Source organism: Vombatus ursinus, unplaced genomic scaffold (genome assembly GCF_900497805.2).
Source record: "Vombatus ursinus unplaced genomic scaffold, bare-nosed wombat genome assembly UNPS02014807.1, whole genome shotgun sequence".
Lineage (NCBI taxonomy): Eukaryota > Metazoa > Chordata > Mammalia > Diprotodontia > Vombatidae > Vombatus > Vombatus ursinus.
The window spans coordinates 54,077,805-54,104,213 of record NW_020954585.1 but is presented as its reverse complement, the minus strand read 5'-3'; the positions used below and the strand labels follow the sequence as shown (position 1 = coordinate 54,104,213).

The following is a 26,409-nucleotide window of genomic DNA, read 5'->3' as shown; positions in this document are numbered from 1 at the left end:
GATTCTGGGTTACATCTCTCTGTCATAGTCTATGATCCCCAACCCTCAATCTCATGACTGCAGGGAAGAGACAAGTTGGGGATATGGTAGTCCGTATGAGAGACATTTGATGGAATGAAATAAACATTTGTTAAGTACCTACTATGTGCCAGTCACTGTGCTAAGCACTTTACAAATATTATCTTATTTGATCTTCAAAACAACCCTGGGAGGTAGGTACTATTTTTACCCCAATATTACAGTTGAGGAAACTGAGACTGACAGAGGTTACATGACTTGCTCAGGACCACACAAGGTAGTAAGTGTCTGAGGCTGGATTTGTACTCAGGTCTTCCAATTTGATGTTAATATGACCCTGAGGGTGGTGGGTAGCCCAAGACCAAGTGAGAAAGTGACTGTGGTTGCTCAGTCATGGAAGAGGAATGCTAGGTGTATGGATAGCAGGTCTCATGAATGCTGTGAGAAGGAAGTTTGACCCCTGGACATACCTTAGGACAAAGCCCCCATCTTCCTGCCCTAGTTATGACTCTGCCATTTCTTATATTTCATTGTATTTGCTGTGTCCAGCACAGTGTCTATAGTAGTAGGTGCCTAAGAAATGCTTGTGGATGTTTGTTTGTTTGTTTGTTTTTTAAGTAAACTTGTTTCTTCTGGGATCTCAGTTCAAACAAATCCTACAAAGAAGCTAGAATTTCACTGAAATGCTATTCCTGCTATCACGGCTGACTTGTTATCTATAGGGTAACTGAACAATTGAGCTTGAGGATTAGAACTTGTATTATCTTTCTTTCCACCTACTAGATCCTTTACTATTTGAATAGGATATGGATTGCAGAGTTCTTAATGACAATGAAATAATGTCTCAGTCCTCAATATTCTATCAGCATTGTGAGTGTTTTTGACAACTTTTAGATGTTAATATAAAAGGTCAGCCTACAATGACCAAGCGAATGGAGGGCTGAGCAATTAGTCGATGGATCAAGACAGCCCAGATGGTTACTTTGGATAATTGGGATCCAAATCATTCCCATCAACTGCTTGGGGGAGCCTCCATTTATTGGGTGATCTGATCAATCATTCACTTTGATAGAGCACTTGTAAGTCCCCACTTAAACTAATGTCAGTTTGCAAAGAGTAAGGGTTAGGGTTAGAAATGGAATTGGGTTAGAAATGGAAACAGAATTAGAAAAAAATTAGGAATGGAACTGGGCCGGTCTGTCTACCACCTGCAGAACACTGACATGAAATAACATGCAATGTGATTTAAAGACAAATTCCACGGAAAATACATCATTGTAGCCCAATTCAAACTAAACAGGAGTTTGTTTTGCTCCAAACTGCCTGGTTCTATCTTGAAATGCAGAATTCCCAGCGATATATCAAGGGTTATTCCCAGCCTCAGCCTATAAACCTGTTTCTTGAACCCTTCTTCAGTCTCAGCCTCTTTCTCCAAGCTTCTATGGATAAGAATTCTGAGCTAGAAAGCAAGGACAAAAAAGTCCTGCTACTAACTTATTGTGTGATCTTCAGCAAAGTTGTTTACCTTCTTTGGGTCTTGTTTTTTTCCTCTGGAAAGTGAAAAAGTTGAAATAAATGATCTCTGAAATGCCTCCCAGCCCCATGATTCTTCAAGCAGAATTGTGGCAGCTGGATGAGAATACTTTCAGTCACGTGCTTCATTTTGTTTTTTCGAAATGTGATGCCTTGGGGTGTGGCCTAAAATCACCCAGAAGGCCACAAAACTGACTGGACAGCTCAAAAACCTAACGTCTCCTTTCATTGCCTCAGGTGATACTCAGCAAAGCAGCACAGGCTTCTAGAAGAGGCTGGCATTTCTGGTAAATAGATCAGCCTATTACAAAGACCTGAATTTATGGGCTTCAAAAGTCTGCCTGGCCCTGGAGGCTCTTGGTATTTTCAGCTACATCAGGCCCATAATGATCACACAGGGCAGGAGGTTATGATGAATGGCTATTTTCCTGCCCCATTTGTTTTTCTTACAGTCACATCCGTGCACCACCAGGTAGAACCATGATTGCAAATGCCTGTTACTGCAGTTTCAGACTAGAGCTGTAAAATGCATGAGCTATTCCTTTGATTTTTACTCCTTAAGAGAAAAAAAATTCTTTAAAGAGATATTTCCTTAAAGAGACTTATTCTACTTTTAAAATTAGAGGTTATGAGTGACAGGTCCTGAAAGAGTTAGGGAGGCAAGAAAATATATATTCTCATCTTATGCTGGACTCCAGTCATCATAAATACTGAGATACAAAAACAAGAGAACAGAGAAAGAAAGGGGAATGTCAAAAGCTATCCAACGTCAAAGAGGCTCAGCTAGTGCTACAGAAGAGATGGGCTACAAATAGCTGGAACCCAATCTCTAATTTTTCCAAACTGGATTAGTCAAATTTTATATAACAGGTTTTGGGAACTTTTGGGGAAAAGAGAAAATATATGCATTTAGACACTAAATGAATCACTTCCATAAGACTGCACAGGCAAAATCATATATAAATGAATATCTGCAATTACTTGTTTCTCCCTCCAACATCAATGACAATCCTTATATTCCACCTAAAGACTTCAGCTTCTTCAACTGAAAAATGAGGAAATTGGCTTGGATAATCTCCAAGGTCCTTTCTGACATTAATATTGGATGATTCTAATGATTCTAAATCAGTAAATGGAAGTCTTCACAATGATGTCACCCATATACTTATTTTCCTTTCCAACGAAACCCTTGCTTAATAACCACATAGCATAATTTTAAATCTCCCAAACTACATTTTGTAATGGGGAATAGTTAGTCCCAGAAATGTTCTTACCATGTACTTCAGAGGGTGGGAGGGGTGTTAGGAGAGGAGAGCTTTGATTCCCCAAGTATGGCAGGGCCTGTTTGGATGATAGGCATGCCTACAGCCCAAGATATCCAAAGGCTAACCCTTTACCAGGGAATTGAATCATGGGGTGTTAAGTAGAATGGAGGATACAACACAATTTGAGATCTGATCAGGCCGGGGGTTTGCCTATAATGACAATTTGTGGCCGTGAAATTGGCATTGAACGGCAGTTTGATTTTCTTGATTTGAAGAAAGGAGGGAGGCACTTTGCTGAAGAGTGTACTAGCTTTTGAAACAGACAGCTCACTGGTGGGGATAAACTTAGGAGAGGTCTTAAAATATTGGGGCACAAATCTGCTGAGTTGATTACCATCCCTTTCTGTTTTCTTACAACAGTGGCCTCCAAATTTATTTTGATTGAGCTCCCTTAATAGCAACACATTTTTTGAGCACCCATCTCCAACATACAAATAGTTATTCATAGTTGTAATAGTTATTTATTTATAAATGACCATACTTAGAGTCAGAAACACCTCAGTTCAAATCCCACTTCAGACACTTACTGGCTGTATGATCCTGGTCAAGCCACCTGACCTCTCTGGGCCTCAGTTTCTTTATCTGGAAAATGAGGGGGTTGGAATGAATGTCTTCTAAGGTCTCTCTAGTTCTCAGTCTCTGATCCTAATCCTGCATTGTGATCACCGTGGAGATGGAGATGTCTTCCCCAAATCTATTAGCCACTAACATTATGGAATTGGAGTAGGGGTTTTTTAACCTTTTCTGAGTCATAGATCCATTTGGCAGTCTGGTGAAATCTATGAATGGTCCCCTTCTCAGAATAATGCTTTCAAGTGCATACAATAAAATACATAGAATTATGAAGGAAATCAATTACATTGAAATATATTTATCAAAATATTAAAAAGGAAAACAAGTTCACCAACCTCAGGTTAAGAACCCAGGGGCTGAAGTATCTGGGACTGTTTGCAAAGAATGTGTAGAGAAAGACACTGGAAAGGAAGGAGTGAAGATGTAGGGTTGGAGTGTGTGAAGTGGCCTTCATCTTGCTATATGGGAGACTCTAGGTACCCAACTGTTTTGACTCTTTCAGCTGTATATGTGGGTGTTCTGTCCAAAGGAATATAAATTTTAATCACTTATACTTTGCAAGGTATCTTGGGGCTTGGAAGCTAGATTTTTTTCTTCCCTACTTATTTGTTCTATCATTTTTTAAAAAATACTGGAACAATTAACTCTTTTGTTTCATGTAGTTTTCATTATGATTTCTTGAGATGTAACTCTGGAAAACCAGGTTTTGATAAAACCTATTGGCATTCAAATGGAGCTACTTGACTAGCCTTTAGACCCAAATCACTCTGGCTCTCACTGATTGGCCAGTAATAGGCCCCAGCCCAAACTTCACTTGCTCTTTGTCTGGGTTTTTATGGCTCAGAGTGAGTGTAAATAGCAATTGTTTCTGTTCTAGCCTGAATTTCTGAGGGTCTTCCCTTTCAGACTGATTCTTTTATGAAGGCAAACTAGGCCATCTTTTGCCTCAATTCTTACCTAGCCTTTAACCAATGATTGGACATTTCCTCAAACTGACACCTGGGAAAGACCTTAGCTTAAAAAGGCCAGGGTCTCCTACAGGATCTTGGGCCATCACCAGTCGTCCTGACTTGCATCTCGCCACTAAACTCTGATGACTCTGGAGGAGACAGTGAGGCTGATGATTTTGCACAGCTCTGCCTCACTTAAATTCAACTCACTTGCAAGTCATGGCATCATCCTCTGGACGTCATTGGTCCTCTTCCAGAATGAAGGAGGAATAACAACAACAATCCCAACCCCAGCTCTTTCCTTCAAAGAGAATACACTGATAAAGGCAATGATTGATGAGCTAACTCAAGTATTCTTCAGAGACATAATGGTCTGTCTAATTCCCAGTGGGGAAAAGATACCACCTCTCTAATTGAGAAATCCATCTGAGGTCTATCTCACCCTCCAGGCATGCGCGCAGGGTGGGGAGAAGAAATATAATTAGAAAATCACTTTTTGTTCAGTTCCTGCCGGCTGCTGTATAACTAACAAATTGCCTCCCTTGCATTCTTTTATTCTTCTCCCTGCTGCTGCGTTATAGTCTATACCCTGTTTAAAAAAAAATAAATTAGTGGTCTCTGACCTTTGCTTGGAATTTGATGTAAGCCAAGTGAGTAGATGTTGGAGGAAGGGTTGGGGAAAAGGGGGGCACCGGTCCATCTCAAATCAAGTCTCCACTTGGGGATACAGTGAAAGGCAAAAGAAAGTTATTACCTTCGAAGAGGACACATTCTAAAGTAAATGTGCAACAATTTGCATGAAACATACAAACGACTATGTACAAATAAGATACATACAGAAGAGGTTTGGAGATCATCTCAGTGCCATTAGGAGGGACCTGGAAGGGCGTCTTGCAGAGGGTGGGATTTTAGTAGAGATTTGAAAGAAGCCAGAAAAGCCAGCAGATGGACGGAGATGGGAAAGACAGACCCATCTAGCACTTAGGGTGGGGAGGAACTGAAAATAGCAAGGTGTTAATAAAGTCCACCCTGGGAGTAGAAATCACAAGCTCTCGTGCTCTGCTCTGCTCTAACCTTCCTAAACCAGCTCAAGGTGATAAGCAGAAGTAGTAAGTAGAGGTGGAGAGATTTCTAATCTGAAGCAAACCCCTAAACTGCAGTTGAACCAGACCTCTACAAGAGATGGGGTGAGGTTTCTGTTGGATCCTCTTATCTGTACACACCTGTATTTTCCTTATTATATTTACCTCCCCTGGAATTCTTATGTTGTCTCTCTAGGAGACCAGTCCATGAAAAATCTACAGGTGGAAAAATTGGGGGTGGGGTAGGGGAGGCAACAGAGACTGAAGCCTAATCTCTTTATCCTCCATTTAGTATTATACATAGGAAATTACTCCTTATCCCTTAGTTCATTTTTTTTTAGTAATATTTTATTTTTTTCCCAATTACTTATGAAACTATCCCTTAATTCTTGTTATGTAGGTACAACTGAACAACTCACCCTGTCCAACCCCAAACAGAAATTTGCAGATGCCATACGGGGCTCCTGTTCATATTCACTGCCCCAGGGCGCTGAAAGGAATTGGGCAGCCCACACCGCTGGGGTTGCTGCTGTGGGTGCTTGGGTAGCAGTCAGGTTATAACTGTCCTGAGGGGCTGATACCAGACTCAGAAGGGGGTAGGTTGGGAACTCACAGCAGAGCAGGAGGGCACCTAATGGGGGAACATGAGGATAATAGATTATTGGTAGGTGTGGTGAAGGAGCAGCTGGGTGGCACAGCGGAGAGAGTGTCTGGCCTGGAGTCAGAAAGACTTTGTGAAACTCTGCCTCACTTAAATCTAGTTCGTGATCTAGGCAACACTTAACCCGGTGGTGTGTTTGGTCCTCTTAAAGGACAAACAATAACAACAACAGTAAGTGCTGGGAAATTAAATATGAGCAAAAAGAAAGAAGTTCCTGATCTCAAAGTACTTACTTTCTTCTGGGGGAAGACAACACATAAAAAGGGGATCTGAAAAGTGGGGCAGGTACCAATAGGGGATTGGAGGTAAAGGGGATGCAGAATGGTTGGTCCGGGCCATTTATCAAGATGGAGATTCTGGGAGGAAGTCACCAATGGGAGAAGGCAGCTGAAGCGCAATAGCCAACTATGGACAGTAAAATACCGAAGGTCTGGGACCTTTCTCAGAATGGAGGTTCCAAGCATACAATGGAGGTTCTCCAACAAATGGAGAAGAGAATCTCAGGGTGGAGAGAAAAACGAAAGGTAAATTGTTGTTGTTGTTATTATTATTACTACTCGGAACAAAAGACTAAGAATCAATGACCATGAATTTTGGCTGACTCTGACTCTAGGTTGATGTTTTCTCTTTTTATTAAAAATGGAGGATCATGGACAGAAAAACAATTGAAGTAGCAACTTGCTGAAGATAACTAAATAAATCCCAAATCAAATCCTTATCTCTTAATTCCCCACCTAGGATTCAGTTTTCTGGACCAGTGGTTTTCCAGCTGTTTCTACCTCAAAAAGAAAAATCCCTTTGAAAAATCAGAACAATACTATTCCAGTGCAAACGTATATGCTAGACAGTATCTTGGGAAGGTCTAGGGGTTGCCAGGGACAATTCTAGTGGGTACGGGTAAGGTACGGGACAAATCACAGTTAATATCAATTGTCTTTCACATCACAGGTATCTGGAAAAATCTCTTCTTTGGGGGTAAGTGGTGGTTTCTGTCCTACCTGCCCCGATGTCCTCTTTTACATAACTTGCTACTTGATTCCAACTGAATTCTTAGGAGATTAGATTTAGCTTCCTGGTGGGTAGTCACCTTGATGATTAAAGAAATAAATATAGTAAGAAATTAGATCCTTAGTGGAAAAACATCAATATAATCCACACTTTCTGCACTGGAAATGTTTCAGCTGGCTATTTTTCAAAGCCATGGATGTGGATATCAGCTGAAGGCACCAGAGCCAGGTCGATTCGAACATGCCTCCAGCAGGGGTGAGGATCTGCTTATAAAGGCAGTGCCTTTGTCTCTCCCTATCTCCAGATGCCACTGTGCAGGGAAAGCTAATTGAAGGAAGATGACTGCCTACAAGGGTTTGCTGCAGGGTCTGACTATCTCATCTGTGGTCTATGGGGTGCTGGGCTTGGTGGCTATCTTTTATTTGATAACTTTGCTTGAGAGATACAAAAGCAAGTTGCCTCCTGGACCCTTTCCTTTGCCCTTTATAGGCAACCTGAATTTGGTGGATCTGAGCAAGCAGTATATATCCCTGATGGAGGTAGGATTTTGTATTTGTAAGGGGGTGGTGGTGGTGGTGGTGGTGGTATATTGATCGATGAGGACACAGTCCTCAGTCCTAGGACTCGCTTGGCGAGTGAGGTCTTTTGGGGTGGGTGGGCTGATATTCTCAAATATTATGGATTTAAGACAGAACAGAGAAGGCTGAGGTTAAACATGAAATGGGAGTCCAAAAAAGATCCACTTATGGTTAAGAAACTTCTGCTTTCAAAAGATATAGGTAATTAATGCACTCTTGGTTTTGTGAACTGATCCAATAGTTCTGGAGAGCAATTTGGAACTCTTCCCAAAAGTTTATAAAACTGTGCATCTCCTTTGATCTGGTAATACCACTACCAGGTCTGTATGTCAAAGAGATCAAAGAAAAAGGAAAATGATCTGTATGTACAAAAATATGTGTATCAAGTCTTTTTATGGTGGCTAAGAATTGGAAACTAAGGGGATACCCATCAGTTGGGGCATGGCTGAATAAATTGTGATATATGATTGTGATGGAATACTATTGTGCTATAAGAAATGTTGAGTAGGACGGTTTCAGAAAATCCTGGGAAGACAGACATGAGCTGATGCAAAATGAAGTGAGCAGAGCCAGGAGATCATTGGACACAGCAGAGCAATATGGTACAATGATCAATGGACAATCAATATTGTACAATGAATGGCTTAGCTGTCTTCAACAATACAATGATACAAGACAATTCCGAAGAATTTATAATGAAAAATGCTATCCAACTCCAGAGAAAGAACTGATGGATTCTGCATGTAAATTGAAGCTTCTTCTTCTTCTTTTTTTTTTTTTACTTTATTTTTGTTTCTTTTTTTTGTCTGTGTTCTCTTTTGCAATGTGGCTAATATGAAATATGTTTTTCATGACTGCATGTCTATATCAATCTATATCAATCTATCTATATCAATCAATCTATATCAAAATGCTTACCTACTCAAGAAGGGGGGAGAGAGACAGAATTTGAAACTTAACAATGATAAAAAAACCAAATGTTAAAAATTGTTTTTACATGTAACTAAGAAAAAATAAAATAAAAATACTCTTTAAAATATATGGCACAGAGAATTAAATCAGCATATGGCTATATAGTACAGACAATTAACAATAGTTAAGAAATAGCGATTCAAAAAGGATACAGGGTATAGAGTTTTTCTTAGCTATGAATTTTTATACATTTTGCTTGCCCAGCAAACTATAGCAGTAGTAATTGAGGCTAAAACTAAGATGGAATTACTTAGATTCAAAGTTCGTTAAACTGTTTCAGTGGGCAGAACTGGAAGCAGAGCTAAGTTCCCTGTCCTTCTAGGGAAGGTCCTTTTCTTTTTTTTTTTTTTTTTGGCTAGGCAATGGGGTTAAGTGACTTGCCCAGGGTCACACAGCTAGTAAGTGTTATGTGTCTGAGGTCGGATTTGAACTCAGGTCCTCCTGACTCCAGGGCCGGTGCTCTATCCATTGTGCCACCTAGCTGCCCCGGAAGGTCCTTTTCCATTGCATGGTGAGATGGCTTATACTTAACTTGTAGTGGTTCCTTTGAGCTTAGAGAAACTTCTTTAGCTGGAACTTCTTGGATTCAGAACCTCATTTTATTTCATTTATTTATTTATTTATTTTCGCAGATAGTTTTTCTGTCTCTTCTCCCTGCTGCTAATAGAAATGAGGGTCAAAAAAGTCATTCCTTCAATTGGTTTTCTAGATTTCTGAGGACTTCATTCATGTGCCAGTTTATTTCTTCGCTTACTAGTCTCCTGGAGGATGGGAATGGGGGGCGAAGAGGAAAGAATGGGTGCTAGAAATCATGGAATGGTCTCCTTGGTATATGAATGGTAAATATTTTATAACTCATTATGTAGAGGACTACTTCACAAAAAGCATGAGTAGTTGGATGGTAAAAAGGAGTCATGATGTCCTATAAAAAATCATTTAGGCTAGGTGGTGCAGTGGATACAGCACCAGCCCTGGAGTCGGGGGGGAGCTGAGTTCAAATGTGGCCTCAGATACTTGATACTTAATAGCTGTGTGACCCTGGGCAAGTCACTTAACCTTTATTGCCCCCCCCAAAACAAAGCGCAAAATCATTACGGCTAAAATGAATGGATCTTGTTGGTATAAAAAAAATTCAGGTGCAGAACACAGGTTTGGAAGCATCACTTGGAGGCAGAACATACTTAAATCTGGATCTTAAAAAGATTGTCCCATCCTTTAATTCTCTTGTCTACTCCAACTCTAATTCCTCTAATCATCCATAGGCATGGGAATAATAAGGAAGGTAGGAAGCTTAGAAACCAACAAAGGACAAGATATGGGTGGATTCTAGAGTTTTTAGTGTTCAGAGGAACAAAAAGGTTGTGATACTTAATCTTTATCTTAGTATAGGTTTATTTTTAGTGTAGGAGCCAAGTCTGGTCAAAAAAATAAAAAAAATCTATCTGAGAGGGAAGACCCTCAGGGTTTCTGGCCAAAATAGCAACAATTGCTAGACCTTAGCTTGAAAGGGCTAAGGTCTTCCACTGCATCCAGGGCCATCTCCAGTTATCCTGATCTATGTCTTGCCACTCGACCCAGATGGCTCTGGAGGAGAAAGTGAGGCTGGTGACTTTGCACAGCCCTGCCTCACTTAAATCTAATTCACATGCATGTCATGGCATCACCTCCCTGATGTCATGGTCCTCTTTGAGAATGAAGAACAGACAGCAGCAACATCAGGAGCCAAGCAGAACTCTAACTAGGAATTTTTGTGCGAGAATATGAGTGAGGGTAAAGGTGGAGAGCTCGCTTGGGGTTGGCACACTGAAAGAGTTACTATGCTGTTGAAGGTCTGGCTTTTACTGTAAGAGGAATGGGCAGATGTAGTTGGGGCACTGAGGAAGCATGAACTGGGACGAGGTTGCCAACCTGTAGGATAGGGCCAGGGAGGGAAGAGCTCACCTGGTGTGTGTGTGTGTTTGTGTGTGTGAGTGTGTGACTGTGCATGTATGTGTGTGTGCTAGAAATCACAACCCAAAAAATGTGCTGTCAGTATCTTCTAATTTTCAGTGCCCTTGGATAAAACTCCAGTCACCTTGCCCTGGTTAAGACTCTGGGGCCCAGGGTTATATCCCTAGGTGGGCATAGGGCCAAGACAGACCACATTGAATTTCAAAAGGACATTTTTCATGCCCCTTTGTGGCTGGGCTCAACTTTATACAGGGTCAGTTATTGTCTATACAGCGTGATTAGAGAAACTTTAGGAAGTGTCCCTTACCAAAAGCCTTTCCCCAATACATTTACTGCAGATGCCTGAATTCTTATTAGTGAGTCTGTTCCTTTGGAAATTGAATTATTCTCCAGTATTCCATCCTAAAAATGCAAATATATCTGGAAGAATAACATATTAAGCCATTATCTGCTATTGATGACTTAGTTCAAATCAGTTCATGGAGATTTCCAAAGAGCCTGCATTCATGGGAGACAAGGAAGAAATACAGGTGAAGTTTAGATCATTGGGATACTATCATTTTTTTCCCCTTTCAATTCAACATACGTTTACCGAGCACATCCTATGTGTCAGACACTGACTTGGACGTGGGCGAAATGGAATGTTTACCACATAAACAATTTTCTTTTCCTCCTAAGACTTTTTTTTTAATTAACAAGTACTTATTTTACCCCCATTGGGGGTAAAAAACAAACCAACCAAACCTCTTGCAACAAAAATGCAGTCAAACAAAACAAATTTCCACATTGATCATGTCCAAAAATATATTTCTCATTCTGCATTTTGAATGTATCACCTCTCTATCAGGAGGTGTAGGTAATATGCTTTGTCAATGGTCCTTGAAATCATGGTTGGTCATTGCGTTGATTTGAGTTCTTAAATCTTTCAAGGTTGTCTTTACAATGCCATTGTTATAGTTGAAGTCATTCTCTGGTTCTGCTCTCTTCAACCTGCACCAGCTCATACAAGTCTTCCCAGGTTTCTCTGAAATCATCCTTTCATTTCTTACAGCACAACAGCTTTCCATTACATGCATATACCATAATTTGTTCAGTCATTTCCCAACTGATGAGCATCTTCTAAGTTTCTAGTTCTTTGCTACTACAAAAAGAGTTGCTATAAAGACTTCACATATGTACACACATATGTTTATGTGCACCTTTCCTCTTTCTTTGCTCTCTTTGGGTAGAGTCCTAGTAGTGCTATCATTGGGTCAAAAGGTGTATACAATTTAGTAGCTTTTAGGGCATAGTTCCAAATTGCTTTCCACAGTAGCTGTACCAGTTCACAGCTCCAACAGTGCCTTAATCTACACAAATTCCTACAACCTCTCGAACATGTGTCATTTTCCTTTTTTTGGTCATATTTGCCAATCTGATTGGTATGAGATGAAAATTCATACTCAAATCAAAATTTGCATTTTGTTTCTTACTAGTGATTTGAAGCAGGGTTTTTTTGTTTGTTTGTTTGTTTGCTTTTTTGGTATGGCTAGTGATAGTTCAGATATCTTCCTCTGAAAACTGTCTATTCATATCCCTTGACCATTTGTCAATGGGTGAATGGCTTTTTTTTTCTAATATATTTGAATCAATGCCTTACATATTTTAGAAATGGGGCCTTTATCAGAGAAACTTGTTGAAAACACTTTTTCCATTGTGAAACTATCTCACAAGAGCATCCCTTAGGGGAGGAATCCTGCGGGAAAATAGAAGGTGGTACCTGGTGAGCCACTGGGAAGCAATGGAGACGGGCTATCTCAATACTAAAGACATCATTGGAAAAGGAGGTGGGAGGGCAGCAGAACCTCCATGAATAGTTCAGTTTTGTCTTGCGTGCACTCCTTCGTAATCCTCTTTGTCCTCTGTACACATTTTAGCTGTCCAAAACGTACGGGGAGGTGTTCACTGTGTACCTGGGTCCCAAGAGAAAAGTGATACTCATGGGTTATGATGCCATAAAGGAAGCCTTTTTAAACCACAGTGAAGAGTTTGGAAACAGGCCAGAAATTCCGATATTTAAAAAGATAGGGGAAGGACATGGTAATTAAAATTTCTTTTTTCTTTCTTCCATACCCTGGGTCTCTTTGAAAGGGAACCACTTTTACATATGTGTGTGTGTGTATGTGTGTGTGTGTGTGCGTGTGTATGTGTGTGTGTGTATATATATGTATATATATATATATATATATTTGTACAAAGAGAGAGACAGAGAAAGTTCCATTCCCAAGCTCACTTACCTATGTGACTTTCAGAAAACTTCTCACTTTTCCTGTGCTTCAAACTTCTCAAAATATAGAATCAGAGAACCATTGAATTCTTTCACTGAAAGGAATCTCAGAGGTCATCTAGACCACTGTACCATACATTGTACCATTAGATCCTCTAGACCTAATTGTACCATAACACTATAAAGCTCACTATGGATCCATAGGTTATGGAGTACACAGTTTACAAAGTGGTTTCCTCATAGTAGCCTCCTGAGGTAATAGTATATTATTACTCTCATTTAAAAATTAGTCAAGTGAAGCTCAGAAAAAAATAAGTGGCTTTCCCAGTCACATACCTAATGAGTGGAGGGATGACATTTAACCTTGGGTTAAGCGAGATTTCTGTCACCAGGCCACATGAGTTTCTTTGAGTCTCCAAAGGTGAAGGGCATATTTTATCATGACTACAAGAGCTTCCATCATGAATTTCACTTGTAATAATGTCATAATCATTTCGAGCTGGGAGGGACCTCAGAGATCATCCAACTCCATTTTATAAAGGAGGAAATTTGGGGAGAAGGGAAGTGACTTGGTTAAGGTCACACAGTGAGTCTCAAAGCGAGGGCTAGGATTGAGGTCCCCTAACTCATGATCTTGTATTCTTTCTATCATGCTACTCTACTTCGTTTCTAATTTCCACCTCCCAGCTTCCCTCTTCTCCCTCCACAATTCACACCCACTCCCACCCCAGCTCCTACTCCCCCACACAAAATAAGACAAGACTCCCTGAGTTCTGTTCCATTGATAGAAATTCCTTCTAGAAGCCTAGATCATATAAGCAGTTGGGATTTATGAAGCATTGAGACGGAATCAGAGGCTGCATTTGGGGACATAATTCTACCTCTCAGTTATGCTTTTGTATTAGGTATTGTTTTCAGTAATGGAGAAACGTGGAAAATGATGAGGAGATTTGCTTTACATAACCTCCGCGATTTTGGAATGGGAAAAAAACTCATAGAACTCAAAATTCAAGATGAACTACGTTTTCTTATTATGTATTTTGGATCTCACAAAGGTTAGTATTGGGGGCTCTGATGATGAAATCAATAACAACTATAAATTTGACAAATGAGCAAGGTAGCAATCCAGGTTTCCCCAAAATCGAACTCAACTCCCAAATGATAGCACTCTTTTTTAGGGTCCAGAGTTTCTATCTCATGGGGGTGCCTTCCACCAATACAGATCATATCTTTGTATACAGACTTTTTAAGTTATGGTGAGAAAAAAAAAATCCTTACATTGTATCCAGTCTCCTGGGAACATAACTAAGATGGTCCGTGGGTCACAAAACCAGAGCACATTGCCGAGCAAATTCTCAGAAACTTTCTAGTTGGTGATGGGACCATCCTAGCATTGTCCTCTGTTGTCATAGTCTTTGAGAATGCAACATCATCTACATACCACAATGAGGAAATGGAATAAGTCATTAGTAAGAGGCAGATAGGTGGAGTAATAGATAGAGTGCTAGGCCTGGAATCAGAAAGTCCTGAGTTCAAATGTGACCTCATACACTTACTAGCTATGTGATTTTGGGCAAGTCACTTAACCTCAGTTTCCTCAATTGAAAAGTGGGTTCTGCCTCCCAGGGTTGTTGTGAGGATCAAATGAGATAATATTTATAATAGGCACATAATAGGTGATCTATAAATGTTAGCTGATATTATTATTATTAAGATAATTCCTTACTTTTATAAAGCACTTGACTATTCAAAATGGTTTCACATTCATTTGATTTGATCCTCACAATAAACCTGGGAGGTTGGTATGCCAGATTATTACCTAGAACATCTGAAACAGGTACTTTAGGAAGTATGAGAGAGTTCATATGGATGGAGGACAAGTGCCCTGGCATGAAGCCCCTATTGCCATGAAAACAGAAGAGGAAGCATCCCCAGGAGGGTGCCAGTGGTTGGTATACTCTGAATTCTTCACTCTTGGAGCAAAGCCCTGTTATCTCCACCCTAATTATGGTTCTGCTATTATACCTGTTTTACAGATAAGGAAACTGAGACTCAGTTAATTGATTTACCCAAGGTAACATAAGTAGGTAGCAGAGATGGGACTCAGGTCCTTTTGTCTCCAAATTCAATGTTTTTCTACCATACCTTGCTGCCTCTCTAATAACAAAAATCAGAACTGCCAAGACTCAGACTTCAGTCTTACTGGCTATAGCCAGCTGAGCTAAGAGGTAATGCTAGAGGAGAATCTTCTCGCATAGTTAAAAATTGAGGTCCAGGAAGATTCTTTGGACTTCTAAGCTTAGTTGAGGTCACAGGATCATAGATCATAGACCTAGAAGAGATCTAAGAGAACAGTTATTCCAAATGCTCATTTTAGCAATGAGGAAACAGATGCCCAAGATAGCTGAATGACTAGTCCAAGTGATGGGGGGCTTGGGTGCTTGTACTGGGACCCCAGTTCCATGGCCGTGTTTCTCCCTAGCCTCAGAAACACTATCCCTGGCAGTTTCTCCCCAGCCCAAGGACATGGTGCCTAGCAATTACTCATGAGTAGGCCCCAGCAAGACCATTATCTCTCTCCCTGGTGCAGTTACAAACATCTCCTGAAGTAATTATTAGTTTGAACTGGCTTTACACTAGGTCATAAAGAGATTCTTACCCATTGGACTATCTATACTACTGCCCTACCTCATTATCTACAAACTGGACTCATCATTATCTGTATTCTAGACCTAAGACATATGTATACTCCCTACTTCTATCTTGTCAAACAAGACATTGACTGGTGGCAGAATGGTCAATTCTCAGTTATCCCTGAACTCTAGTTAACTTAGTGACATAGTAGGCCTAAAACCACACCTCCATGTGCCCCCCCTTGTGGGCTTTTCCTAGTGAACGCTGGGTAAAACACCTACGCGGTAGATACAAAAAGTGCATGTTCCTTTAAGAACTGACCACTCCTTAACCACTCCCTAATCCCGCCCTGAATCACCTAGTTAGCATTTTGACACATGTTTTATTATATTTGATCCTATATAAACTTTAACTGTACCCCTCTAAGGTCGCAGGTTCCTTAAGAATCCTTGCCTGCCGAAAAGCGTAACAATAAACTTTTTGCCAACTTGACTTAAAGAATGCTTGAGTCTGTGAATTCATTACAGACGATCCCGTCCTGTATTCCAGTCTTTGAGGGGTCTCAACCTCTCAGACTGCAACACAAGGTCAAAAAAGTAGAAAGTTCCAGAAGTGGGATTTGAACTCAGGTACTTTGGACTCGAGAGCCAATGAAGTTTCTCCTGTGCCATGCCCATGAGGAGATAAAAGGAAAAGTGCTAAGACTGCTATGGGTAGGAGATGCTACTTGCAGAATGGTTTCCCAAACATTGTTTTCCAATTGATCATTTCTGAGGATTCAGTGGGTTTACACAACTCTACCTGCCTTCCCAGGGTGGATGGGCTACTCTGAGCAGTCACTCCCTCTTGTCTAGTCTGCCTTTGTTACCAGCAGTGCAATGAGATAGTATGCAATGGCTAGAGGTATAGCTGGCCTTCACCAAGTACAACTTGGGTGGCGGAGTCTGAATACCCAGAGGCTCCCAAGCATCATTAGAACTAGATGGGGCCCTAGTGGTCATCTAGTCATTGAATCACAGATTTGGACCTGAAAGAAAGGTCATCTAGTTCAGTATCACACCCAAGACTTTTCAGACACATTCATGAGATGACAGAACAATAGATAGGGACCTAGAGGTATTAAACTTGCAGCCCTGGACCACAAGGGAATCCATAAAACTCCCTCGTGCCTTCCAAACCACATTAAAATATAATTGGGAAATGTTTAACAAAATAAGCAGAAATACAATCCAACATATGTGTGACACCACTGAGTCCAATCCTCTCATTTTACAGAAGAGGAAACTGAAGCCCAGAGAGGGAAAGTGACTTGCCCAAGGTCATACATTTAGTGAGAGGCAAAACCAGGACTCAAACCCAGGTCTTCAGACTCTCAGTTCAAAGGGATGCAGGGGATATTTGGTAAATAATTGTACTATCCTATTGAAATATTCTAAAAGTCATAGTTGTCATGAAAACACGTGTGGATAAACTGTCTTTATCCAGACAGCTTGTCTTTCACAATATTACAAAAAGAATAGCAAATCAAGGAAATTTTCTGTCAGGCCCTTACCCCTATTGTTTTTATTGGTATTGAACTGTTACAGCCTGATCTCTGTCCTCAATGCTTGGCTCATCCCCTCATCCTGGTACTGATCCGACACAACTATAATCCCAGTGGAAAAAGAAATTCATTGAGATCTTCATGGCCATGAAGACATAATCACATACATTTTTCACAGCCTTGACAGTCTGTGTCACAATTGCATGCCACTAAGGACCAAGAGGTGGTGGAGGCAGTAGTAGTGAAGTGGTGGAAATCAGTGATCCCTACTTTTGGAGAAACTATTTAAAACCCCTGGTCATCCTCTGGTGGAGTATAATTAATTCATCAGTTCTGACTACACGGACTGGAAGATAGCTTGTTGGGTGTGCAAGAGAGGGGATTTCTTTGCTATATAGGTTGCCACCAATGTCCCTTCCAGTTCTCAAGTTTTGTGAATTCATTCTTCCAATCATGGCACCCTTGTTTTTCTCTTTACCGCTTTGGGATGTAGGTAAACCCGTTGACACATCAATCATCTTAAAACATGTTAGCTCAAATATCATCTGCTCCATCCTTTTTGGCAACAGATACGAATATGATGATTCTGAATTTCAGCATTTGTTGAAGCTCTTGGATGAAAATATCAAACTAAGTGGCTCTGCCATGATTGAGGTAATTTTGTGTTGTCTTTCATCCTTTTATTCTTACTGTTCTTGTCTGTGCTCAGTTTCCTAACCGTCCAGTTAGTATAACTCACGTAGAGTTCCATTCCTTGTACCCGTATGGGATCCTAGGAAAGGCACCGTGGTATAGTGGGAAGAATGCTGGACTTGGAATCTGAAGAAACTTGAAGCTAAATCCTCCTTCTGACTTATTAGCCTTAAGACCAGAAAAGTCGCTTAACCTCTCTGTTTGCTGATATATGAATTGAGAATAATACCTGCAATGGCAGCTAGATGGCACAGTGGATAGAGTGCCAAGCCTGGAGTCAGGACTCCTCTTCATGAGCTCAAACCTGACCTCAGACATTTACTTAATAGCTGTGACCCTGGGCAAGTCACTTAACTTGCTTGCCTCAGTTTCCTCACTGTAAAATGAGCTGTAAAATGTAAAAGGAAATGACAAACCACTCCAATATCTCTGCCAAGAAAACCCCAAATGGGGTCATGAAAAGTGCACCAGGACTGCACAGCAACAACATAATGATAATGAGACAGGATGAACTGGTTTTTTTGTGATGAGCAATTCTCCACATACCCCAATTATTTATGTATTTCATGTACTCCTCACTATTGACTAGGAGAGTCCCTGCTATCATTGGTTTAAATGGATGTTCAGAAATGTTTTTGTGTGGCAAGATGGAAAAAGAACAGGGATAGACAACTTTGGACTCTAGGGCCTTGGCAGGGGATTGGGGGGGGGGTAGAAGAAGTGGTGAGGGAGAACTGGTAGCAAAAAGAGAATTAAGGAAAGGGGCAAGGGCAGCTAGGTGGCACAGTGGATAGAGCACTGGCCTTAGAATCAGGAGGACCTGAGTTCAAATCTGGCCTCAGACACTTGACACTTACTAGCTGTGTGACTTGGGCAAGTCACTTAACCTCATTGCCTAGCAAAAAAAACCCCAAAAAAGCAAAACCAAAAAAGGAAAGGGACAGAGATGAAGTAAATATGCCTTAAGACAAATTAGAGCAATTGGAAAGTTTAAGGAGAGATGTATGTTTGTGGGGAAATAATAATAACTGCTAAGACCTTTAAAACATACCTTATCTCAGTTGAGTCTCATAATTATGTGAAGTGGGTAAAAGCTATTATTCCAATTTTACAGATAAGAAAACTAGGAGACAGGGGAGTTAGGTCCTTGAATCATGCTTCTCATATCTGTCAGAGCTGAGATTTGAGCACAGGTGTCCCTGACTTAAACCTAGTGTTTTGTTAGTCACACCATGTTGCTTCTCAACTACATCTGAGTATTGGGAAAGCTGCCTGGACTCTCTCTTCAGCCTGAATCTGGGAGTTGTGTTGGAAAAGCAATCCAGAAAAGGCCTTTTACCCGTGGGGTAAGATGGTTTTGATTGGCCTTTAGTTAACAATGGGCAGAATGTGTGTGTGTGTGTGTGTGTGTACTAGAGTTAGTGTACACACTCCAAACACCACCCTTGTATAATCCATTTAGAGCCTTGACCTGTTAATTAAGCAATTCAAGTTTCTCTCTTGACTAAGTTTGTCCATGCTGTAAACTCCTCCCATCAATAAATCTTGTCAATCCATCTCCCATTATACTGGTTCCCCATCCAATCTCACCATGGTGAATGCCAACTAATTGCCCCTATTAGCTCCTCCTGAACCCTTATCTCTATTCTAGTAGGTTCTTCTCTCCCTCTCTTTTTTTAAGGCAATTGGATTTAAGTGACTTGCCCAGGGTCACACAGCTAGTAAGTGTCAAGTGTGTTACGTATCTGAGGCCGGATTTGAACTCAGTCCTCCTGACTTCAGGGCTGATGCTCTATCCACTGCACCACCTAGCTGCCCCTGGTTCTTCTCTCCAGACCCACTCCAACCATCATCCTTTCCATGCATGTTTACAAATTCTTACTATATTCTCAACAGACTTTTTAGCTAGCATTCATTCTACCTCCTTGCAGTTTAACTGAAACCTGACTTTCCCTTGAGGTCATCATCCCTCTCGAGTCAGGAAGACCTGAGTTCAAATCCAGCCTTAGACCAAACACTAGCTGTGCAACCCTAAGCAAGTCACTTACCTCTGTTTTCCTCATCTGTAAAATGAGCTGGAGAAAGAAACGGCAAACCATTTCAATTGCCAAGAAAATACCTGAAAAGCGACTGAACAACAACAAACACCACCTTATTTCTCTACTAAAGGTCACTTCTCCCAACTCCCAACTCCAAAAGAGGAGAATTAGTATAAGCCTTGCTTTCTATTGTTTTATTGTTGTTGTTCAGTTGTTTTGGTTATGTTTGACTCTTTGTGACCTCATTTGGGGTTTTCTTTCTTTCTTTTTAAATAGTATTTTGTTAAATGGGAAAAGAATCCACATGTACAAAAATATTTTTAGCAGCTCTTTTTGTGGTGGCAAAGAATTGGAAGCTGAAGAGATGCCTATCAATTTCGAAATGGCTGAACAAGTTGTGGTATATGAATGTAATGAAATACTATTGTGCTGTAAGAAATGATGAGCTGGCAGACTTCAGAAAAACCTGGAAAGACTTATATGAACTGATGTGAAATGAGCAGAACCAGGAGAACATTGTACACAGTAACAGCCACATTGTGTGTGATGACTGACTTTGATAGATTTAATTCTTTTCAGCAATGCAGCAATCTAAGACAACTCCAAAAGACTCATAATGAAAAATGCTATCCTCATTCAGACAAAGAACTCAGGAGTCTGAATGCAGATGGAAGCATACTATTTGCTCTCCTTTTCTTTTGTTGTTTTGTTTTGTTTCTTCTTTCTTGTGGTTCCTCTTATTAGTTCTAATTCTTCTTTACAGCATGACTAATGTGAAAATATGTTTAATTTGAATGTATAAGTAGAGCCTATATCAGATTTCATGCCGTCTTAAGGAGGGGGGAAGAGTAAGAGGGGGAGAAAATTTAAAACTCAAAATCTTATGGAAGTGAATGTTGAAAACTAAAAAGAAATTAATTAATTATAAAAATAAATAGTATTTATTTTTTCCAAAGACATGTAAAGACAGTTTTCAACATTCATCTTTCATAAGATTCTGAGTTCCAAATTTTTCTCCCTCTGTCCCCTGTCCCCTTCCCAAGACAGTAAGCAAGCTGTTATAGGTTATACATGTGCAATCATGTTATACATATTTCCACATTAGTTCTGTTGTGAAAGAAGAAAGAACAGAAGAGAAAAACCACAAAAAACAAAAACAAAAGAAAGTTAAAATAGTATGCTTTGATCTGCATTAAGATTCCATAGTTCTTTCTCTGGATATGGATAGCATTTTCCATCATGGGTTCTTTGTAATTGCCTTGGATCATTATGTTGCTGAGAAGAGCTCAGTCATAGTTGATCATCACAAAATGTGGCTGTTACTGTGAACATTCTTCTTTTGGTTCTGCTCACTTCACTCAACATCCGTTTATGTAAGTCTTTCCAGGTTTTTCTGAAATCTGTCTGCTCATCATTTCTTACAGCACAATAGTATTCCAATACATTCATATACCACTTGTTCAGCTATTCTCCAATTGATGAGCATTCCTTCAATTTCCATTTCTTTGCCACCACAAAAAGAACTGCTATAAATATTTTTATACATGTACTTTTTGTACTTTTTTTGTACTTTTCCCTTGTTTATGACCTCTTTGGGATACAAATCTAGTAGTGGTATTACTGGATCCAAGAGTATGTACAGCTTGATTGTCCTTTGGGCATAGTTCCAAATTGCTCTCCAGAATGATTAGATCAGTTCACAACTCCACCAACAATGCATTAGTGTCCATTTGGGGTTTTCTTGGCAAAGATACTGGAGTGGCTTGCTGTTTCCTTCTCCAGCTCATTTTACAGATGAGGAACTGAGGCAAACAAAATTAAATGGCTTACCCAGGGCTTACCCAGCTTGCAAACGCCTAAGGCCAGATTTGAACTCGGGTCTTCCTGATTCCAGGTCCAGTGCTCTATCCACTGAACCACAAATTAGGGAAGAGTAAAAGGAGTAAAACAAACCACCATATACGTGAATCTTCCAGTTTATGCAACATTCCATACCCATAATCCTCCACTTCTGTAAAGAAGGGAGGGAAGTATATTTTTGTCTGTTCTCTAGGGCCAAGTCTGATCATCATAATTACACAATGGTTTTATGTTTCTTTTGACTCTCTCCTTTTACATTGTTATAGTCACAGTGTGGATTATTTTCCTGGTCCCGCTTACTTTACACTGCTTTGGTTCATCTATATCTTCCCATGTTTCTCAGAATTCTTCGTATTCATCTTTCCTTTTGGTGAATTAAATCTCATTATGTTAATGTACCTCTGTATTGTTTAGTCAGACTGATGGCAGGGATTGTATTTTGTTTCTTTTTGTGTCCCCAGTGCTTTAGTATAATGCCTGGTACACAGTAGGTGCTTAATAAATGTTTATAGAAGGAATGAATGGGTGGATGGATGAATCTACTTTTTTTCTAGTTCTTTGCTACCAGAAAAAAGTTCTGTTATAAATGTTTTTTGTGTATATGGCGCTTTTCTTTTTGTCTTTGACATACTTGGGGTAAATCTGTAGGAGTAGGACCTTTCAGTCAAAAGGTATGGACATTTAGTCACTTTTTAGCCTAATTTCCCGTTGCTTTCCACAGTGGTTATGTTAGTTCACAGCTCCATCAACAGCATTTTTAGGCTGGTCTTTCCGATTTTACAAATGAGGATACTGGGATCCATAGAGGTTATATTATTTACTCCAGTTCACACAAATGATTTGTAGCAGGGTGGAGATTTGAACCCAAGTTTTTTGCCTCCAAATTCTATGATCTTTCCACTGTATCACACTTCAAGAAACTTTAAAAGGTATTTGTTGAATTGAAGTGAAATGAAATGACGTGGCATGGTGGCACATAACTGTAACCTCAGCTACCAGGGAAGCTAAAGCTGGAGGATCTCTTAAGTTTAGGAGTGTTTTCCTACATTGGGCAATGTGGATGGTGAATGTGCACCAAGTCTGACATCAATGTAGTGAATGTCTGGGAACAAAGGGGTCATCAGGTTGCATACAGAAAGGAAAACCAACCTAGGTCAGAAATGAAGCACATCAAAGTTCCCATAGAGCGTATGAATAGTCTAAGTATTTTCAGCTTGGACAGGACAAGGAAACCCAGTCTTAAAAAGAAAAGAAAAGAAAAGAATAAATTGAAATAGGACAGTGTAATAGCATTTATATAATGCTTTAAGGTTTGCAAAAAGCTTCGTGAACATTATCTCGTTTTATCCTCACAACACTTCAGTTGTTTCCATCATGTTCAACTCTTCACGACCTCATTTGGGGTTTTCTTGGCAAAGATACTAGAGTGGTTTGCCATTTCCTTCTCCAGTTCATTTTACAGGTGAGGAAACTGAGGCAAGCAGGGTTAAGTGACTTGCCCAAGGTCACATAGCTAGTAAGTGTCTGAGGCTGGATTTGAACTCAGGTTGATGAGTCTTCCTGACTCCAGGCCTAGCACTCTATCCATTGTACCACCTAGCTGCCCATCACAATACCCCTAGTAGGTAGGCTATTATTATCTGCATTTTGCAGATGAGGAACTGAGGGGAATAAATAGATGTTAGATAGCCAAAGACAAAAGGATCTAGGTTATGAAGGGGCTGAATGCAGTATAGACTTACAGTGTAACTGTAATAGTCCTACTTCTATGGTTCTGGCAGGCAGCTAGGTGGCCCCCCCCCAACCCATTTAAAATTAGATAATATTGTGATCAGCGTTTGTAGGGATATTTCTTAACTGAAAGAATACCTGAAATTGTTGCTAGGATCAACCTGGCAAAGCAGGTTGTTCAAAACAAAAGTTAAGGTCAGTTTCAGTATGCAAATTAAGTTAAAATTAACTGAATCAAATTTTTTTACAGTGAGAAATTGCCTGACATGAGAAAGAAGGGAATTATTCAATTCATCTCCTAGAGAAAAACTTCCCACTATTGGGGGAACATTTGGGGATTAGGTTACTAGAAGCAAGATGCCTGAGACCTATCCTAAAAGGACTGTATATATATATAGTCCTTTATTATTTAAAAAATACATTTATTTTTATATGAATTTATATCTTTTTTATTCCTTCTGCCCCTTGAAAACATACACACACACACATACACAAAACCCTAAAAACAAAATCTCATCATAAATATGTATTTTTGTTCAATCACATCTGATTCTTTGTGACCGCATTTGAGGTTTTCTTTGCAAAGATGCTGTAGTGGTTTGTTATTTCCTTCATCTCATTTTACAGATGAGGAACTGAGGCAAACAGGATTAACTTGCCCAGGGTCACATGGCTAGCATCAGAAGTGGGATTTGAACTAGGGTCTTCCTGACTCCAGGCATGGTACGCCATCCACTGTGCCACCTAGTTTCCCTGATAAAGATGTATATAATCTAGTAAAACAAACTCCCACATTGGCCAGGCCCCAAAACCCATGTCATTCTCTGTGACTTCAAAGCTCCTCACCTCTCTGGCAGGAGTGAGTGACGCATACACATGGTTTCTTAAAGAGAAGATATGCACATTTAAGTGAGAGGCAGCAAAGAGTGCAGAAGAGAACCATAGACTGAAAGTTAGGAGTCTTGTGCTGTCGAAAGCCCTGGTTCTGCTACGTCTACTAGCTGGATTTTCAGTCAGAAGACCTGAGTTGAAATCTCAGTTCTACCCCCATGTAACTTTGAGCAAGTTACTTAAACCTGCTGGACCTCAGTCTCATCTGTAAAATGGAGGAGTTGATCTAGATAATTTCAACAATCCTACACAACTCTAAATCTGTGGTCTATTTTTAAAGGCTTCATCATTATATATTCTTCCTACGGTAAGGGGAAAGGAATGATAATAATAACTAGCATTTATATAGTACCTACTATGTGCCAGACAGTATGCTAAATACTTTATAAATATTATCTGATTTTTATCCTCACAATGACCCTGAGAGGTAGGTGATATTATTACCATTTTATAGATGAGGAAACTGAGGCAAACAGTTAACTGACTTGCCCAGGGCCACATAGCTACTAAGTATCTGAGGTCAAATTTGAACTCAAGTCTTCCAGATTCCAGACCCAGTTCTCTATCTACTGTACCACTTAATTATAGGAGATATTTATTGTCTTATTCTCACAATTGCTTTGAAGAGGGAAAAAGAGTGATCAAAGCTTAAAAGCCCTGGTTTGCTGTCTCTCTCAGGTACCAGTGCTGGCTTTTGTTGACCTAAGCAAATCCTTTGTGAAGGGACAACATATTACAGTAGGTAGAGTGTTGGAAATCAAGTCCATCTGGGTTCAAATCCTGCCTTTGATGCTGGGTGCCTGTGTGACCCTGGGCAAGTTGCTTTGCCTCTCTAAGCTTCTGTTTCCTTATCTGTACTGGGAGAGATTATAGTAACCCTCAACTCATAGAGCTGTTGTGAGATCAATGAACTCGTACATGTGAAGTGCTGTACAAACCTTAAAATGCTAAATAAATATGAGTTCTTTTTATTATAACACATTATTGCCAGCCTAGATGGCTTGGAGGACAGTTTTATGCTAATAGAGTGATGATGATTAGAAAGCGAGGCTACCTGTAGATAATACCATCTCACCTGGATCATCTGTGGGCCCTGGTTTGGAACTCAAGGTGGGTAGGCTTGAGAAAACTAGATTGACTTTAGAAGGTAAAGAAATCAAAGGCATAGAAATAACAGCAGGCGATCCAAGAAATGCCTCGATTATCCAGCTGGTGACAAGGCTGACATATAGCACTATCAGAAAGATGGGCAATGATATAGCCAGGAATAACTGCTATCTTTGAGGGTATGTATGAAAGGTACCCAGGACTCTAATGCCAAATGTTTTGTGGTACATGCCTTTATGGTTGCTAGGTGGTGCCATAGTGCACAGAGTGCAGGCCCAAAGTCAGGAAGCCGCAATCTTCCTGAATTCAAATTTGGCCTCAGACACTTCCTAGATGTGTGACCCTGGACAAGTCACTTAACCCTGTTTGCCTCAGTTTCCTCATCTGTAAAATAAGCTGGAGAAGGAAATGGCAAACCACTCTAGTACCTTTGCCAAAAAATCCTTAAATGGAGTCATGAAGTATCAAACATAACTGAAATGATTCAACAACAATAACGACTCATGTGTTTGGTCTACTTTGGATAATTAATATTTGCTGTTGTATAGTATATACTCGCATAGTGTACTGTACACCATCCTGCCATATCATGTTGGAAAATATATACTATGCCTATCATTATGTAGTGTGCCTGTGAACTTGCTTTAATTTGTAAGTACTATAATTTCTTTAACTTGGGAGACAATGTGGAAGGCATGTGAGGTATCACAGATTTAGTGCTGGGAGGGACCTTAGAGATCATTGAGTCCAACCTCCTTATTGTATAGATCAGGAAACTGAGGCCCTGAGAAGGTAAGTGACTTAAGTGAAGGTCATGCTGATTATAAGTGGCAGAACCATCATTTTACCCAGGTTCTCTAACGTCCAAACGATTGCTCTGAGTTTTTCCTCCTTTTCTCCACTCTTTGGAAGAGAAGGGTGATTGTTGATTGGAGGGAAACAAATACTGCATTTCCCAGAATGCTGCAGGCCCAACGTGCACAGGAGAATGCGGA

The 26,409-nt window shown here is 40.1% G+C and overlaps 1 protein-coding gene across 1 annotated transcript in view; it reads left to right on the top strand.

Moving 5' to 3' along the window:
• The first annotated feature begins 3,031 nt into the window (after positions 1 to 3,031).
• LOC114052179 (cytochrome P450 2K1-like) overlaps positions 3,032 to 26,409 on the top strand; it is a 40,543-nt gene continuing 17,165 nt past the window's right edge. The window contains exons 1-5 of the mRNA XM_027874659.1: positions 3,032 to 3,119; positions 5,882 to 6,024; positions 12,567 to 12,729; positions 13,822 to 13,971; positions 17,587 to 17,747. Of these exons, the coding sequence (XP_027730460.1) occupies positions 3,032 to 3,119; positions 5,882 to 6,024; positions 12,567 to 12,729; positions 13,822 to 13,971; positions 17,587 to 17,747 (705 nt within the window). The remainder of the gene's footprint in view (positions 3,120 to 5,881; positions 6,025 to 12,566; positions 12,730 to 13,821; positions 13,972 to 17,586; positions 17,748 to 26,409) is intronic.